The 17770-nt window shown below is 45.4% G+C and overlaps 3 protein-coding genes across 12 annotated transcripts in view; 2 read left to right on the top strand and 1 right to left on the bottom strand.

The window, feature by feature from the left end:
• Window positions 1-49, top strand: part of LOC101775389 (cyanate hydratase) — a 2080-nt gene extending 2031 nt beyond the window's left edge. Inside the window, exon 3 of the mRNA XM_022829692.1 lies at window positions 40-49. Coding sequence (XP_022685427.1) covers window positions 40-49 — 10 coding nt within the window. The remainder of the gene's footprint in view (window positions 1-39) is intronic.
• A 25-nt stretch (window positions 50-74) lies between these two features.
• On the top strand, window positions 75-8100 carry LOC101774180 (peptidyl serine alpha-galactosyltransferase). 9 transcript variants are annotated; one of them, XM_022823062.1, is made up of 6 exons: window positions 75-533; window positions 1059-1141; window positions 5560-5589; window positions 7029-7101; window positions 7202-7243; window positions 7835-8100. In XM_022823062.1, the coding sequence occupies exons 1-4, from the start codon at window positions 286-288 to the stop codon at window positions 7097-7099; spliced, it is 432 nt and encodes a 143-aa protein (XP_022678797.1). In that variant the 5' UTR covers window positions 75-285; the 3' UTR covers window positions 7100-7101; window positions 7202-7243; window positions 7835-8100. The 9 variants fall into 9 exon arrangements, 8 of the variants coding, with proteins under 8 accessions (XP_022678797.1, XP_022678796.1, XP_022678794.1 ...); XM_022823061.1 differs by having other exon boundaries at window positions 76-533; window positions 7202-7205; window positions 7835-8097; XM_004982846.4 differs by having other exon boundaries at window positions 84-533; window positions 5523-5589.
• A 469-nt stretch (window positions 8101-8569) lies between these two features.
• Window positions 8570-17709, bottom strand: LOC101773491 (DExH-box ATP-dependent RNA helicase DExH1). Of its 2 annotated transcripts, none has more exons than XM_004982841.3 (16): window positions 17358-17709; window positions 16543-16688; window positions 16236-16339; window positions 15942-16145; window positions 15750-15845; window positions 15045-15320; window positions 14302-14505; window positions 14053-14205; window positions 13733-13825; window positions 12594-12808; window positions 11796-11955; window positions 11438-11711; window positions 11145-11337; window positions 10319-10505; window positions 9384-9752; window positions 8570-8986 (listed from the first exon to the last, which is right to left on the bottom strand). In XM_004982841.3, exons 2-16 carry the CDS (start codon window positions 16589-16591, stop codon window positions 8855-8857), a joined length of 2709 nt encoding a protein of 902 aa, XP_004982898.1. In that variant the 5' UTR covers window positions 16592-16688; window positions 17358-17709; the 3' UTR covers window positions 8570-8854. The 2 variants fall into 2 exon arrangements, with proteins under 2 accessions (XP_004982898.1, XP_012698159.1); XM_012842705.2 differs by having other exon boundaries at window positions 16236-16335.
• Window positions 17710-17770: the final 61 nt, after the last annotated feature.

Here is a 17770-nt window from a genome sequence, read left to right as displayed (position 1 = left end):
TCAAGTGGGGGGCCTTGGCGGTCGCACCTCGGGGGACAGTTCAGTGTAGACGCTCCTTTTCCGAATAAGATCAAAACGTTTTTGAATTCTCAACATTTTAGATTTCATTAATAGTTCAAAACTTTGCACCCGGAATATAAAGCTGAAATAACTCCAGCTCATAAATCACACTGAAAAAGAAGGTAGCCCCCGCCGCCCCCGCCTTCCTGCCCGGCTCCGGCGGCGAGGAGCCGCCACCCTCCACCACCGCCCAAAGCTAATCTCCTCCAATGTTTCTACTCCCCCATGTCTTCTTTGTCAAGTTCTTCCGAGCTCCCCCGCCGCCGTCAGCCCCCCGCACGGCTCCGGCGGCGCAACGCCGCCGACGCGAACCAATTGAAGATCGACACCCCCGCAACCTCCACTGCCCAACCGGGGGTCCCCCTCCGCCCGGCTCCGGCGGCGCCTCGCCTCCTCCGCTCCCCGCCGTCTCGACCGCCACCACCGTCGGCCGGCGAGCCCCCCGAGCCTCCTTCTAGGCCCGGAGAGCACAGGTAACCCCAAGCCCCAATCCCCAATCCCAAAACCCAACCCTGAAGGCTCGTCGGTGCCATTGCCGGAGGTGGAGAAGAAGCAGTGTCGTGGCCTTCATCGATTGGCCAAAAATTTCGAGTGTGAGAACTCCACAAAACACTCGAGTGTGATATAGCTTTCCCCCAGCTAAATCCTGATAAACAATCTAGCTTCATTTTCTCGGTGGTTGAGATTTTTTTTTTGTCAATTTTCATGTTCTGGCATGTGTTTTCAAGACGATATAAGCTGATTCCTCACTATATTACCATCCATGATATCTGCTTTCAATGGTTAACTTCTTAGTTAAGTATTGTGAGCAGACCTGCTCTGTGATTTAAGCCGCAGGTTACTGAACATAGCAATATATTTTGTGTTACTGTCACCAAAGTCCTTCAGTGCATGCTTCAAATGAAATTATCCATTATTTGAGAGGATAAATCAAACTTATTTCTTCCTACAGGATCAACTTATGTTTTCTGTTCTACTTTACAATCTTTTCTTTGCAGGAAAAGTGCTGCTGAACCGTGGCATGGAAAAGAGAGGACCAAAGTTGAGGGAAGGAACAAAAATAAGCTCCAGCTGGAAAAAGGTGATTCTTTTGATAGGTTAGTGTTGGAGTATGTGTGTATTATGGCCCAATAAGGCCCATGTATGACTGCTATATAGCTACCCACTAGGGTTAGCCCAATAGATAAGATTTATCCTCTAATATGGTATCAGCCTAACCTAGGGTTTCCTGGTGCCGCCGCCGCCGCCGCCGCCGGCCGGCGCCATGGCCGGCGACCCCTTTCCCCCTCCTCTCTCCTCCTTCCCCTCCCTTCCTTCTACCTGGGCCCAAATCGCCTCGGGGAGGCTTCCCGCGGGCGCGGCCGCCGCCCCTGTGGCGCTGGCCGCCGCCGCCGTCGTCGGGCTCCCTGCGGGCCAAGCCGACGCGGGCCACGCCGGGGACGCCGCCGCCGCCGCCGCTGCGGCCCTCCGCGCGGGCGCCGGCGGGCGCGCGGGCGTGGACCACGCCGGCGTGGATCCCGCCGGCGGGGCTTCCACCGTGCGCCAGGGAGGGGGCGGCCCTGCGGGTCAAGACCCGGGCGCCGCCACTGTTGCTGCCACGGGCGCTAGGGGGGGGGGCTGGCTCGGCTTCCCTTCCCTGCCCCGCCTCCTCTACCACCTCCAAATGTGAACCTCGCGGCGGCCCTCGTCGCTGCCCGGGCTGCTGCTGCCGAGGGTCAGGCTCGCCTGCGCGCGGCAGCCCTGGCCTGGGAGCGGGAGCGGGAGGCGGCCGACGTCTTGGCCCGTCAGATCGCCGAGGCGGAGCAGCTCCTCGCCCACCCGATGTCCCACGACAGCACTGCCACCTCTTCTGGCTCCCGTGCTCCCCGTCCGACTGTGGTGGCCTGGACCGACCCGGCCGATCCACTCGTCGCGCAGCTACACTACCAGGCCGGGGGCGTTCAGAACATCAAGAGCTTGGTCCCCGTCGTCCTCGACCCTGAGTCGACCTCCTACGCCCGTTGGCGGGACATGGTGCTGCTCATTCTCCGCCGCTACGCCCTCGACGACCATGTCCTCACCGACACCTTCCCTGCGGCCCGGACAGCTGCGTGGGTTCGCCTCGACAGCATCGTCATGTCGTGGATCCTGGGGACCATCTCCCTTGACCTCCACGATCTCGTCCGCGGCAACCCCGACACCACCGCCCGCCGGGCCTGGCTGGCGCTCGAGGGCCAGTTCCTGGGCGACGCCGAAGCCCGGGCCCTTCGTCTCGATGCGAGCTTCCGCACCTTCGTCCAGGGTGACCTCTCTGTTGGCGAGTTCTGCCGGAAGATGAAGACCATGGCGGACTCCCTCGGTGACCTTGGCTGGGCCGTGGAGGACATCGCCTGTTCTGAGCATTTCTGGCTATAAGTACTATCTTGTTGTGGTTGATGATTTCTCTCATTATTCTTGGACTTTTCCCTTGCGTGCCAAGTCTGATACTTTCCCCACGCTTCTCCACTTCTTCGCTTGGGTGTCCACTCAGTTCGGCCTCACCATCAAGGCCGTCCAGTGTGACAACGGCCGCGAGTTTGATAACACCACCTCCCGTGCCTTCTTCCTCTCTCACGGCGTGCACCTACGCATGTCATGTCCCTATACCTCCTCCCAGAACGGTAAGGCTGAACGCATGATTCGTACCACGAACGACACCATGTGCTCTCTTCTGTTCCAGTCTTCTCTCCCTGCCCCCTTCTGGGCTGAGAGTCTTCACACCTCCACCTATCTCCTTAACCGACTACCTTCCGTTGCCTGCCCCGCTCCCACTCCACACCACGCTCTTTTCGGTACCTCCCCCCGCTACGATCACCTTCGGGTCTTTGGGTGTGCGTGTTATCCTAACACCACTGCCACCGCTCCTCATAAGCTGGCTCCCCGTTCGACTCAGTGCGTCTTTCTCGGGTACTCCCCGGATCACAAGGGGTACCGGTGCTTTGACCTCTCCTCTCGGCGGGTCCTCATCTCTCGCCACGTGGTGTTTGACGAGTCCGTCTTCCCTTACTCCACCACCTCCCCACCTCCTTCCACCTCCGACCCTGATCTCTCCTCCCTGTTTCCCACTGACCCGGTGGACCAGCCACCGCTACCGTTGTGTCCTGCAGGTACTGCTCCGCCGTGGTTCTCACCGGGCTCGACGTCCACCGGTGCTGTCCCTGACCCTGCGCCCAGCGCGGGTCCGACGGTGCCGGCCTCTGGTGCTACCTCTACCCCTTCGCCCTGCGCGGGACCGGTGGCACCGCCCGCAGCACCTGCTGTCCGGTTCGCGCAACCCGTGCGCGTCTACCAGCGCCGGGCGCGGCCAGCTCCCCTGGACCTGCAGCCGGCCACGCCACTGTCGTCGCCGCCTCAGTCATCGCCGGTGGACTCTTCTCCGCCGGCGACGCCTACACCACCACCACCTCCGCCGGCGCCAACTGCCCGTGTCGCGCCGTCGGTGTACCATCCGCCTCTCCTACACCGGCACCCGCGTCATGTTCACCCTATGGTGACGCGACTTGCAGCTGGTACCCTGCAGCCCCGGGCTCTTTCAGCGATGCCCGGCGCGCCGCAGGTTTCTCCTGTACCCTCCTCCGTCCGCGGCGCCCTGTCGGACCCTCACTGGCGCCGCGCGATGGAAGAGGAGTACGCGGCGCTCCTCGCCAACCAGACTTGGGATCTGGTGCCCCGTCCGCCTGGCTCCAACGTCGTCACCGGCAAGTGGATCTGGACACACAAGCGGCGGGCTGATGGTACCCTCGAGCGGTACAAGGCTCGCTGGGTTCTCCGGGGTTTCACTCAGCGCCCTGGTGTTGACTACGACGAGACGTTCAGTCCGGTGGTCAAGCCAGCTACCGTCCGGACTGTTCTCTCACTGGCTCTCTCCCGCTCCTGGCTCGTGCATCAGCTCGACGTCAAGAACGCCTTCCTGCACGGCACTCTGACTGAGACAGTTTACTGCAGCCAGCCAGCGGGTTTTGTTGACTCTTCTCGGCCTGATATGGTCTGCCGGCTCAACAAGTCACTTTATGGCCTCAAGCAGGCCCCTCGAGCTTGGTATTCGCGATTTGCTGCCTACCTACTGACGCTGGGTTTTGTGGAGGCCAAGTCCGATACTTCGCTGTTTATCTATCACCATGGTGCTGAGACTGCTTATCTGCTGCTCTATGTTGATGACATTGTCCTCACTGCCTCCAGTCCGTCCCTCCTACGGCGGATCATCACCTCACTTCAGCAGGAGTTTGCTATGAAGGATCTGGGTGTGCTCCATCACTTTCTCGGGGTCACCGTCGAGCCTCGTCCGGCTGGCCTCTTTCTTCACCAGCGGCAGTATACTCTTGATATCCTGGAGCGAGTTGGGATGACTGACTGCAAGCCCTGCTCCACTCCAGTTGACACTCAGGCCAAGTTGTCCGAGGCCGACGGCACTCCTGTGACAGATGCTACTGCGTACCGGAGTCTGGCTGGGGCCCTTCAGTACCTCACTTTCACCAGGCCGGATATCACTTATGCGGTTCAGCAGATTTGCCTCCACATGCATGATCCCAGGGAGCCCCATCTCACTGCTCTCAAGCGCCTACTCCGTTACCTCCGGGGCTCTGTGGACTACGGCCTCCTCCTTCACAGGTCTCCCTCCACTGAGCTCGTTGTCTACACCGACGCTGACTGGGCCGGGTGTCCGGACACTCGGCGCTCTACCTCCGGCTACGCTGTCTTTTTGGGCGGCAACCTGGTGTCCTGGTCGTCCAAGCGTCAGCCGGTGGTCTCCCGCTCCAGTGCCGAGGCGGAGTACCGCGCTGTCGCTAACGGCGTGGCCGAGGCATCATGGCTTCGGCAGCTCCTTGCCGAGCTCCACACCCCTTCTTCCCGGAGCACTCTTGTCTACTGCGACAACGTCAGTGCGGTGTACCTCTCCACCAACCCTGTTCAGCACCAGCGGACCAAGCATGTGGAGATTGACCTTCACTTCATCCGGGATCGGGTCGCCATCGGCGATGTTCGGGTCCTCCACGTCCCGACCACCTCTCAGTTTGCTGACATCTTCACCAAGGGCCTCCCGTCACCTGCCTTCACCGAGTTTCGCTCCAGCCTCAACATCACCTGTGGCTAGTTGCGTCTGTGGGGGGGCTTGTGTGTGTGTCCTTCTTTTCATGTCCAGTCTGCAACTCCGCTGCGTCGGTAGTTCAGACTGCGGGGGAGTGTTGGAGTATGTGTGTATTATGGCCCAATAAGGCCCATGTATGACTGCTATATAGCTACCCACTAGGGTTAGCCCAATAGATAAGATTTATCCTCTAATAGTTAGTACTTTTGTTTCCAAGTTGCGGATATAGAAGCTCTTGTGTGTGTACACACATTATCGATTATGTGGTGTACCTGGCTTTAATATTGTATTTTGTTAGACAATAACTCACGAGACCTGATGGATCTGAGATGTGCTTTTATGTTTTTTATGCATGTAGGTAATGTGATTTCTGATCCTACAGTTTTCCCATACAGGAGATTGCATTTGGAACTTTACCGGCGAAGGTAAGTTGTGTCTCTTTTTTTGTTCGGTTGTATGTAGTTCTTAGCGGATGAGTGGGAAGGACAATTTCTATTGTTTTCAATGGTAGTATACAACATCTGTATGCCTAGTACTTTTTTAGCTTCACCCAAGATTGCTAGCTAGTGCGTGGATGCTATCTTTTTACATTCTTTACTGAATGAATTTCTAGTGTGGATACATCATATTAGATGAATTTATAGAGTGAATGTTCCTGCTTGTTCATCAAAGTTACCTTTACACATGGTGTATCTATCATATTTTTCTTGTACTAGCTGTTTTTCAGATATGTAGGCAACTTATGTTAATTCAATAGATAAATTATCCATCATATATTAGCATTTTTGTTTTCTAATCTAGCACTTTCTGTATTTGCATGGTCATGATCTGAGAAATTTTCTGCTTCCGATAATAAAACTGCAAACATAGTTCTATATGAATATCTTCCCCCATTTTCTATTGGGCAATAACATAGCTCTGACTTAGGCAATACTACAGGTAGGCAATAACATAGTAGTAGTGGGTATGCATGGAAATGTTTCATCTGCAGCAGATGCACTCCCTCTTACATGTCCATGATTTTTAGATGTAACTTATTTAATTTAGTAAAATGAAGCATGTGCATGTGCTTATTGTCCAGCAACACACTTCTGGGATTTTTTTGGCTGGTAGTGCTTGTGGCGGCAAGGATGGATGCTGGGTTAACAATCATTACCAATGATTGATACAACTCATTTAGCAAGTGAGAAGAGGAAGAAAAGAGAAAAAGAACGCCTAGAAGTTCTACGGTGGCTTATGATTAGAGAAATTGAGAAGTTTAAATTGATTCATAGAAAGAAATCAGAGCGGGGTACAATTTATGACTTATGACCAACTTCTCCATCTTTAGGGAAATACACTATTGCTGAATCATAGAGTTGCAATTCCCTTAATCTAACTTAAATCTTGTTCTGGAATAAATAGCTTTTGAACACAAATTAGTGTCTTCTTACATAAATCTGAATCAAGAGCTAGATGTTTCTTTTACTGTACTGAGCATAATTTTCTCTATGGCTTTTTTGGGCACTGTGCTAGTGTTAGTATTTAAGCAAATAAATGTGCTTGCCACTTTCATACTAGTAGTTTTGAAGTCCTTGTCTCTATATGTGCCTTAAATTAGCTTGGGTTCTGTATTTGCAAAAAATTGTGCTTGTTTTGTGTCTTTATTAGCAGATTCAGGTTTAGGCAAAGTAATATTCTCGATTAGGCAAAGTAATATTCTTGGATAGGCAGTTACTGTTATTAGTTAGGCAAAGTAGTGTTCTTCTATTTATTTTATTAGGCAAAGTATTATCCCTAAATATAGCCTTCTTTATAGTATATGTTCAATCCCATGGGAAAATTGATTGGCAAATTGACCTGATTCATATTTGTTTGTGTGCAGTTACTGTTCAGAGGACTATCATGTGGCTATATCCAGAGGATCTACTTGTATTAAGACTTCACATTAGCTAAGGGTAAGGACCCCACCTCCTTGCTATGTTCTTTTATTTTTTTCCTATTTGTTGCCATGTTCATAAGGTTTTCGAGTTGAGTGTTTTTTTTTGTTTCTTTCAGAGAGGTAGGCAGTTTGGCATAAACTTCTAAGCATTTTAATTGGTTAGTTACGCCTTTTTCCAGTCTGATATAGGCAATTTATGCGATGTACTTGTTTATGAAAGAAAAAAACAATGTACTCCACTTGTTTAATTCCCCTAGATCAGTCTCGCACAAAGCCAATGATGCAGCAAATCCATGCTTTTTTTGGTGCTGGAGGATGAGGGGTGACGACTTGTTTCGTATGTATTTAGACTTATCATTTGGTTTATGGTACTGAGTTAGATATGTAGACTACTTGCTTTTTTTTACAGAATTGGAGTTCATGTGATAATGGTGTTGATAGTGTGATATTTGTGTGAGCTAGGGAAAGTATTGTTCTCAGTTAGTCAAAGTATGCTTAGGCAAATCACTATTATCAGTTAAGCAAAGTAATATTATTAGTTAGGTAATTTTTTTGTTACAAACAAGCAAAACAATAATTTGCAAAGGCAATTTTTTGCTGGCCTTATTTTCTTAGTGCCTCTGTTGATTATCAGGATACACAAGCTAGTTCTTCACCTCATCCAACTAATTTTTTCTTAGTTTGTCCTTTTATTATTTGCTACATCCTAACTGATTTGGTGCTTTTTTTTTCCCTCAATTGTATTGTAGGTCATAAAAGAAGCTCATTTGTTACGCAGGTAGTAACCCTTCTGTGAGATGCCTGTGCAATCCCATGAATCATGACATTCAGTTTTGCCCGTGATGTTGTATTTTTTGGTTCAGGGCAGGAGGGTGTGGCAAATTTGTTTGTGTAAAATAGGCTATTATGAACCTTAATTTTGGCAGACTAGGTTCTTGTATTTGCACATAAGATCTGGGATCTTGTACTGTGCATTTTTTGGTCCTGGGCAATTTTTTCTGTGTTGTGTGCTTGCTGTATGATTTATTTGCGCTCCCTCTCGAAAGCAGGTAAATTGGGAGGTCGGAGAGACAAAACCTGTCTGGTTTTCATTTTTCTGACACGGTCACGTGGGCTCATGACAAAAAGGGAAAGCCGTTTGCTTTTTCTAATCATTGTAATCCAAAAACGGTTCGACCGTAGGATCAGTAGTAAATTAGCCGTGTCCTTAAAAGAAACTTTGAAATAACATATTTACTACTCCGTTTTAAAACCGTAAATTAGCCGTGTTAAACTTTGAAATAACATATTCACTACTCCATTTTAAAATGTAGATTGTTTATTTGGAAAAAACAAAACAACCTACATTTTGCTACATTTTGGAACATTTTGGAACAAAGGGAGTAAAACTTTGTCCATCGTTGCTTTCAAGTTACAAATAAAATCCATGTACTCAGAATACAAAAGTTTGAAACTGCATATTCGATAGTTTGTACACCTCCAGCTTCAAATTTGCACATCGGAACATTTATATCTGGAATGAACGATAACAAGATTCGCTTCTGCCTAACACATTAGATGGCTGATGATCGAATTACCACATTGATAAATCTTCTGTGAGACAATGACAAGAGCTCAAAATTTCCGGCCTACATGAATTCGGAGGTACGGAACCAACACTAAAGAAACCACAAACGTCTATGAGTAATAAAACTTCCATAAATATTACAGAATGTGTATCACTTCCGTCTAGTGCAAAAAATGCCCTTTTGAATATGTATATGTAGCATCTAGTGGTACTCATTTTGACTGTGTAACAGTTCTACAGCTGCCGCCACAACACCCATTCCTTCCGAAAAGATGTCAACTCCAGGTTCCTCAATCTTCCTCTGGAGGAGTTTGTCCAATTCACCTCTTAATCTCTGTTAAATGCAAATGAATTCCAAATTAGCACAAAGAACACATGGTAATAATCTTATCATGAAAAAGCTTTTTTATCCATCAATTGTCAATCGGTGTTTAAGATTCAATGAATCTTATCCTGAACCAGTTCCTTGGTTCCTATAGAACAATGGGCAAGCACCAATAATTAATTTGGATGAAAGGAACTCCTGGAATGTTTAGGATTCAGTTCAAAGGATTTGAACACATGCTCAGTAAACTGGGCCAAGAATTGTAAAGCTTGAGTCTAAAATTCCACATTTATCATTTCTAGATTTCAAGCATAAGCATATTGTAACAAAAATCTTTCTTTTCTTTTCTTTTCTTTTTGAGCAAGAGTAACAAAAACAATTTCTATTATACTGAAGTTGGTAATACCTGAATCAACTCTATGGTACGCTTTGGGGCCGAGAAATGAAGATAACCCCCCAGCATCTCAATGCCTTCTCCAGTTTTGCTTGGACTAAGGGAACCACCAAAAAGTAAAAGGGCATAGTCCGATATGTTTGTTGAGTCCCTCACATAAATGCTAGCCGTCTTAACCTTCTCACTATACACCAAGTAAGGCAATGGAAATTGGTTCACAAATGCATTGACTGATGAAGGATGAATGTCCACTTTTCCCACATCTTTGGTGTAGAAGGCTGTCCTCTTGCCTCGCCTTTTACATTGTACAACATTCGGGTAAAGCCCAGCACACAATACAGCACAAACCATCTCCAGATCACTACCATACTGGTTATATGCCTGAATCCATAACATGGAAGTAAGAAGCCAATACTGGACTATTTAAAAAAAAATGTAGGCAATCATGCGTCCCAGAATTCAAACTACAAATATTTGACAGGTCTGGTTATTAGGCACCAACTTAGTATTGTTCACATAGGTGTAAAAGATAATCCACAAAACACAGATAGCAAAATTATTGCAGCTGTGTATTCAATAAATCATTTTATTTAAAGAGGGATGGAAGTACTGCATCACTGGGAGCTCCAGGAATGTAAAGTCCCTAGTTCAATGTAATGGATATCTAAAACAAAACGGGTTGAATGTGCATCACACCCTAAAAATAGCCAGCGCCTTGCCCTGGATTGCCAACTATTGGGAAATTTTAATCAGTGCTTGTCACATCACAGGCATGGATATGCTACTAGAAACTAGTGTGCACGCTACATGTTTGAAATAAAACAGAGGTGGATAACAAAACAGTCTAAGGTAGTTATATAGTAAGATCAAATCAATCAACTACATGTTTGAATTTTGAAATGAAAGACTATGTAATTACATAAAAGGGCATTTTTGAAATGGAGTACCTTAACTCCTCTTGTCTTGCTAACAAACCCAATATCAGATAGTAGATCAAAAAATTGATTCCGCATGTCATCCATCATCTTCAGGGTCATGGGGGACAGGAAATTTTCCCAACAGAAAGAACGTTCCCTGCCACTCCGTTTTGCTTCGTTCCATGCTACAAACGCCTTAAGAAGGGCAATGTGATCACTGGCAAAAGAAGTTACAATAAATTATCAGCCCCGCGAAGCCTCATGTAACTTTTGGCATTGAATGTCATAGCTGTGTCAGATGGGTCTGCTTGGTTGTTTTGCCCAAGCTTGCCCACTAGCCTTGCCAGGCAAGGCTTGGCAAGGCAAACCTTGCTAGGTGGGGGGAGCCAATTTGGCTCTCTCTCAAAAGCAAGAAAATCTTTGCTCACCTTGCCCAAATTCAAACCAAGCAAAGCAACCAAACATGCTTGCTTGTTCTCTAACCTTGCTAGGAAAGGCTAGGCAAGGGTTAGCAAGAGAACCAAGCAGACCCGAACTTTCCTCTAGCAACATGTAAGAAGCAACTGTCCTACAGGTGCTACAAGTGAAGTAATATCTGCACTACTGAAGTGATACAAGACGGCATACATTCAAGTACTACAAATTTTTTTTTTTGCTAAGTTCAAATAGGCACGGGACAAACAATCACAGACATGGTTTCTTTTCTTTTTCCTTTTCTTTTAGCGAAAGTCATAGACATGGTTCTACTGAGTATAATCTATGGTTGTAGAAATACCATCTTGTTAGTCCAGGTATCCAAAAATTCTTCCTTAATCCTAAACAAATATCGAAGTAACAAAACTGTTACAATAATTACCTGCAGGAGTTACCAGCAAATGATCTTTTAACAGCATCAGCTTCTTCTTTTCTATCAATTGGGAGCACAAATGGATTACGGTATGCAAGAGCAGCAGCAATTGTTAATACTGGGTCCAGGCACTGGAATACGGATCCCATAAGCAGCATTTTTCCAAGGTTTGGATCCAGTGGAAGTGTACAGAGATGTCGTCCTGCACAGAACAAAACAAGGATCAGCAAAGAGCACATGAGCTGGAATAAAATCAGATAGGCTAGAACACTTATATGCCAGTTAGCAGCAAAGCTTCATACCTAGAGATGTGAGTTCCTCCATATCATCGAGCGCGCCAATGGTTTTAAGAAGCTCAATTGCATTATTGACAGAAAGCGGATCAGGAGGCTGCAGTGACTTTGCCAAAAAGGAAGATACAGCTCCAAGCTGTAAGCTTTTGATAGTAAGGCATAGTTCTTGCAAAGGAGTCCTAAGAATTTCAGGCAATTGAAACTGCGGCATTGCATCATGAATGACTTTTGGATAAAGCCTATAGCAAAACCCTGGCTGAACGCGGCCTGCACGGCCTCGCCTCTGTGAAACAAAACAAAAATGGGTAATGTTAATCATTTTTCAAATTTGCCACAATGCCTAGTTACATTGCCAGCAGCACCATACCTGATGAGCAGAAGCTTTTGATATCCACGATGGTAGAAGGCATGCAAGCTTGTTCAAGGCATCATAGCTTGTTTCCTTGGCCTTACCACAATCAATTACATAGACAACATCATCTATTGTAATACTACTCTCCGCAATATTGGTTGCTAGAACAATTTTTCTGAAATTACATATATAATCGTTAAGACAGTAAGGCGTGTAAAGTAGCTAAAATAGAATGCTATTGGCATTACAAGATGTAGTTTGGATGAATTGTTAAACTAAAGAGTCGTGCACGAGTGCACAACATGAAATAATTTACATCAAGAAAAAACATTGAAATCAATCAGAATGGTAAGTTGGCATCAAGAAAAAAATGAGAATGATAAAAATACATTTATGCTCAGATGTGGTCCAAATAACATAATAAATTGAAATATCCCACATAAAAGGGTACTGGAAGGGAAATGGCTGAAGTAAATTTCATTGTTAATATACTCATGCTTTGCTGAAAAAATTGTCCTAATTTTGTACCTTCGTCAGATCAATACCTGACGGTATTTTTAACTATGTGCTACATATGTATGAGAATAAAATTTTGCTATCAAAGAGATGTAGAGATATCAAAGAAACATTAAGGCTATAAGGGTAAGAAAATCAGCATATTTCTACGACTTTCTAAGCAAAGCATGGTGGTCAAAGATACCCAGGAGATGTTGTGCAATTAAAAGAAAAACCTTGTTTGGAACATATGCATCACAATCATGTACCTAATACACTGAATATTCGATTTTCTCGATACATAGCTAAGTGATTCACCTCATATTTGCTGGCGGTCTGTCAAAAATTTCACGCTGATTGACAGTTGGCATAGAGCCATGCAAAGGAAGAACAAGGAATCTGTTCGAACTTCCAAGGAAAGTATTCCCTTTAATCTTGTCAAGAAGTTTCGAAATTTCATCCCAGCCAGTAAGGAACACAAGGATTGCACCTTCTGCTTCATAGCGACAAATATACTCAATTGTACTTTCTACCTAAAATGTCAACAAGAAGGCATTAGCTGCACAGATAGGTTATAATGTGTTACTGAAATAAGTTCCTAGCATGGAATGTTTCTTCTTGGATATGGTAACGCCAAACCATAGGTGTCGTATCAGACCAAGATTGTGTAAAATGATGATAGAAACTCAGAATTATGTCTTCCATGATGAGTGAAGAAAAAGAATACATATGGTTCTCCAATGAATATGCAGAGCAAATAAGTGGGGGAAAAAGCATGGCAGGAGTTTGGAAAGCTCTTTTCGCTAGTTACTCCGGTTTTATTGTAAATATCTCACAACACACAAGTGAAAAAAGGTTGATAAAAGCTGATGATTGTACAATCTATATCAATTATGTGGTGGATGGCCCCATGTTCTTTTGAACAACATCTAGCATATATATCCAGTTAACCACAGTGATATATTCAAGAAACTAGTTTCACATCCACAATTATACCAAAAACATAAAATTTCAAGCTACTCCCTCCGTTCGGATAGACAGGACGCCATTTTTTTGGCTTGAAGACCGAAGATGTTGCTCAATGGGGCAATATTGCCCTTGCTTAGTGTTAACTGCGCATGAGCTGCTAGCCTGTTGATGCCGGGTTTGCTTTGGTAGTTAATGCAGCCGCATGCATAGCTGGGCACCAATAGCATCTTTAGTTTGAGCTGCATGCCTGCCCATGCGCTTACAGAAGTGACTGCTTAAGAATAGCGAGAAGTTAATGCCATCGCAAATGCTGGACCTAACTAGGGGTATTCAATATTCATGTACATTTCTGCATTGGGAAAAATGTGCAACCTCTATATCTGAACAGCTAAACAAAAAATCTGCACCTGGTAAATCCAAACAGAGGGAGTAACTGTTGAACCAAATGTATGCACTTGAAATTATAGAGCAAAAAACTAAGTACATACAAGGCTCAAATCTAGTTCAGCAGCAGACCAAGCTTCAAGGGACTGCCTCGTTGTAATGCTGTAATTTCCATATTCCTTATCAATGTCAATGTCCTGGGAAAACACAGTAAGTGAGCAAAATAATGTTGAAGGAAAACCAAGCACATCTGGTTTCTGCAAAGATTTGGTTCTCAGTTTTTTATCTGGATTAGAGAGAGAAAATGCAAAATCAGTATGACACAATGCGCATATCGAAAGTACACAATTGGACTAATCCATGCACATCAGTACTAAATTAAGAAAAAAAGGGGTTGATGTGACAAGAAAAAAATGAAGATTACCTCAAAAAGATCAGATAATGGATCACTCTTAACTGACGAAAGCCTCTTTCTTCTCGAACTACCTGCAGAACTATCACGTTCGGACTTGATCTTGTAACGAGTCTTTTCTAAGACATCTTCCAGAAAAAACTCAGCAACAGGAAAAGTGAACCCCTGTTCAAAAATCAAAACACCTCATCTTAAATATAACATTAAGAAATATTGAATCGATCATGTCTTCTATTGATGTTGTTCAAGAAATTTCAGTACCGGGATGTGCATTATTGAAGCATCTCCAAAGTACTTGGAAAACAGTTCTGCATTTATAGTTGCACTCATCAATACAAGGCGAAGGTCTGGACGTCTTGGTAGAAGGTCACGCAGTATTATGATCAGAAAATCTTCGTTCATTCCACGTTCATGAATCTCATCAATTAGTAAATGACTTACACCAACTAAGTCTGGCTCTTGAGCCTACAGTAGTATATCATTTACAATTAAATGAAGTCTAATGAAACCAAAATGACAGCATACGGAAAAAAATGTTAACTAGCTGGTGCATTGAACTGCCAGTGCAAGTCTTAAGGTGGAAGTGAGTGAGGAAAACTATGCCAGTACACATTCAGTTCAGAGATGGTATTCATAGGTATGGATTCCATAAGTCAGATAACTAAAAGCTCATGTGTGTAAATCACAAAATCAGATAAATGCATTGAGATGTCTGACATTGCTTGAGAGTATAGAATACTTTCACCGGTGTTAAGAGGCATGTTCACTAAAGGAACTTAGATTTGAAATAAATTTACAATATCAATTATGCAGCTGCTTCTATGTAAGCTATGTAGAACCAAATTACCAATTCCAATATACAACAAAAGGCAGCCATCACCAATAAATGAAGGAAAAATACACTTCAATTTAAATTCAGAAAGCAGAAAAATGAAAACAAGCAATGATCAAGTGGCATGGGTATCTTAGGACATGATACATCAATTCTGTAAATGAAGTCATACCAGTCTTCTAAGCAAAACTCCAGTAGTGCAGAACAGCAGTCGTGTTTGTGCAGACCGTTTTGATTCTAGGCGAATCTGGTACCCAACAGTCTCACCAAGCTCTTCACCTCTTTCAGCAGCTACTCTTGCTGCTACTGATATGGCAGATATACGGCGGGGCTGAGTACAGATTATGCTGCAATCAGCACCACAAAGGTTATCTATTTCTTCTTCTAGAATGAACTGTGGAAGCTGGGTTGTTTTACCACAACCTGTCTCACCAGATATGACCAGAACCTGATACAGAAAAACCCAATAAGTTTTTTTTTTAAAAAAAAGAAAACCAAATTGCCACAAAAATAAGAGCAATTCCATCTAAAAAAGAACAATTATAGAACCCTACAGTATACACATTCTTGAACATGTGATCAAGTTCACATCTGGCCCACATGACAATCACAAACAGCATAATACTAACCCCGTAATCATTTTATAGTATGAACATGTCAGGATCTGTGCATCAATTAATTTTGAAAACTCATGTTAATTATGTCCATCCATTCACAAGATAACTTTCTGAATAAAGGGAAAACAAGTAATCACTAAGGAAAATAGCAGGGTGTACAGTGGAAGATACATGCTACTGAGGCTATAAAGCATGCACTGTCCAGACAGAACATTCAGTGGATACACAACAAAGTAGAACAAACTTTGGAAGTAGCTTACCTGATTAGCTGCTACTGCTTTCAGAAATCCTTCTCTCATGTTGAATGCAGGTAATTTCTCCCTGAAAGATTGCATTGATCTAGCACTTGCCGCCATCTGAAAGAAAACATAGATGGTAGGATCCCTGAAGGAATGCTCTTAAATTGTTTAAGGAGGGGGGGGAGGGGAGGGAGTCGCAGTCATTGACAGTACCTTCCTTGAATTCTGCAAATCCCTAAGCTGAGAACTGAGTTTTTCTTTATCAACATCTGTTGCTCGTTCAACAACTGATGAGGATGTGCTAGGCAAAGATTGCCTTATTGATACATTAGAAGTGCTTGCAGAATCGCTGGTATTCAACTTTGACCTGGATAAGAGATCTTCCACTCGCCTCTCTGTCTGATTAGACATCTTAATCTGCCCCAGTTAAAAATAGAAACAACAATCAACAAACTGACACTTATAATCATGTTATTATACAGTATCAATGAGACATCACCATAGCACCTCTTTTTGAGTTGATCCATGCCTCTCATCAAGATCTGCTCGATAATCAGGTAGTGGAACCTTACTGAAAACAAGTGTCTTCCCTTTGTTGTACGCATTACTATCTTCCACAGGTTAAAACACAAGCCAGGTAAAGTAGAATTCGTCAGCCTTGAAAGTGTGATTCATAGGCAAAACAGAAGGTGCACAAAATAGATAGAACTACGAAACTTTAAGAACAGAGATCATAGCCAGGAATTGCATCTATTTATGCTAGCTGAGAATGGTCGTAAAGATGTGAAATGCAGACTAGTAATGTGATACATACAAGTAAATCCCTTGTCTCTGGGCCATGTCTGCAAGTATATTCTGTCCATCCCGTCCAAAATTCCGCTTGACTACTAGCTCCTGTTGGGTCCCTTCTCTTAATTGCCCAATCCTGTTCCACCATTCATTCTCATCAACCTTTTCCACCTGAAGATTATGAGTATGCAGAACTTTGTAAGTAACTGCTACAAGACGAGCAAAAGCTTATGTGATGTGTACAACAAGTGAAGCAAATTTAGTTGAACCATACATCTCAGTCTAACTGCACGCCTAATGGCCTAAGTTTACCAAATCAAGCGGGTTGAGAGCAAGGCAGTATCAACTGCTCAACTGCTGTCCCTAACAACAAACTAGGACTGAACAGGTTACATCAGAAGAGATGCAACCAAGCTGTGTTTTATGATGGATCCAACTGGCATTCCACCAGTGTAGCAAGGCAACCAGTAAGCAGAGTTTGGAACTGTGGAAATGTTACTACAAACTGTGGAAGACTACATGACTATGCACGTTAATCTCTGGTCGTTAAAGCTTCAAAGAGAAAACAGTACCAACGAGAAACGGAACTTGTGTAAAGCTCTGGTTCAAACCAACATCTAGGAAACTTATATACTATAAGTAACATGGAAGACTTATACCACATCACAGGTGCTACGAACTCGGTAAAACTAACGCAAAATCCAGAGTTCGGAGCGTATCTTAAAAGCACAAAATCATCGCGACATCACGATCCATGAATTCACGGCGTCAGCGCGGCAACATCTGCACGAAGCAACCAATCGCATCACCACGCCGAGGCGCGGGTGCGAGCATCCTCACCTCCCCATGCATCTGCCGGAGCCGCTCCGCGCGCCACTGCGGGTCCCACCACCTCTGCTCCCCGCGTCCCCCGCCGCCACCACCGCCGCCGCGGCCTCCCCTACCTCCGCCGCCGCCGCCACGCCCACGCCCGCGGTGGGAGTTGGGCCCGCCGCCCCCGCGCCCGCCGCGGTACGACATGGCGGCAAGGGTCCTGAGCGCGCCTAGGGTTTTGAGAGGGGTGGGCACGAGAGGGAGATGGAGGAACCGGCCGCTGATGCTGCTACAGGAGGAGAGGAGGTGGCTGCCGCGGCAGGCGGAAGAGTGGAGGAGCATCTGGGGTCGCGCAAACGGAGCAGAAAATAAACCGGCCGGGTGTGTGCCTCCGTGACGCGTTTGGGGGAGAAGGGAGAATTGATTCGTTGGATGGGCTT

Source organism: Setaria italica, chromosome IX (assembly GCF_000263155.2).
Source record: "Setaria italica strain Yugu1 chromosome IX, Setaria_italica_v2.0, whole genome shotgun sequence".
NCBI lineage: Eukaryota > Viridiplantae > Streptophyta > Magnoliopsida > Poales > Poaceae > Setaria > Setaria italica.
The sequence above is the reverse complement of the archived record's forward strand: the minus strand, read 5'-3'. Positions and strand labels throughout refer to the sequence as shown.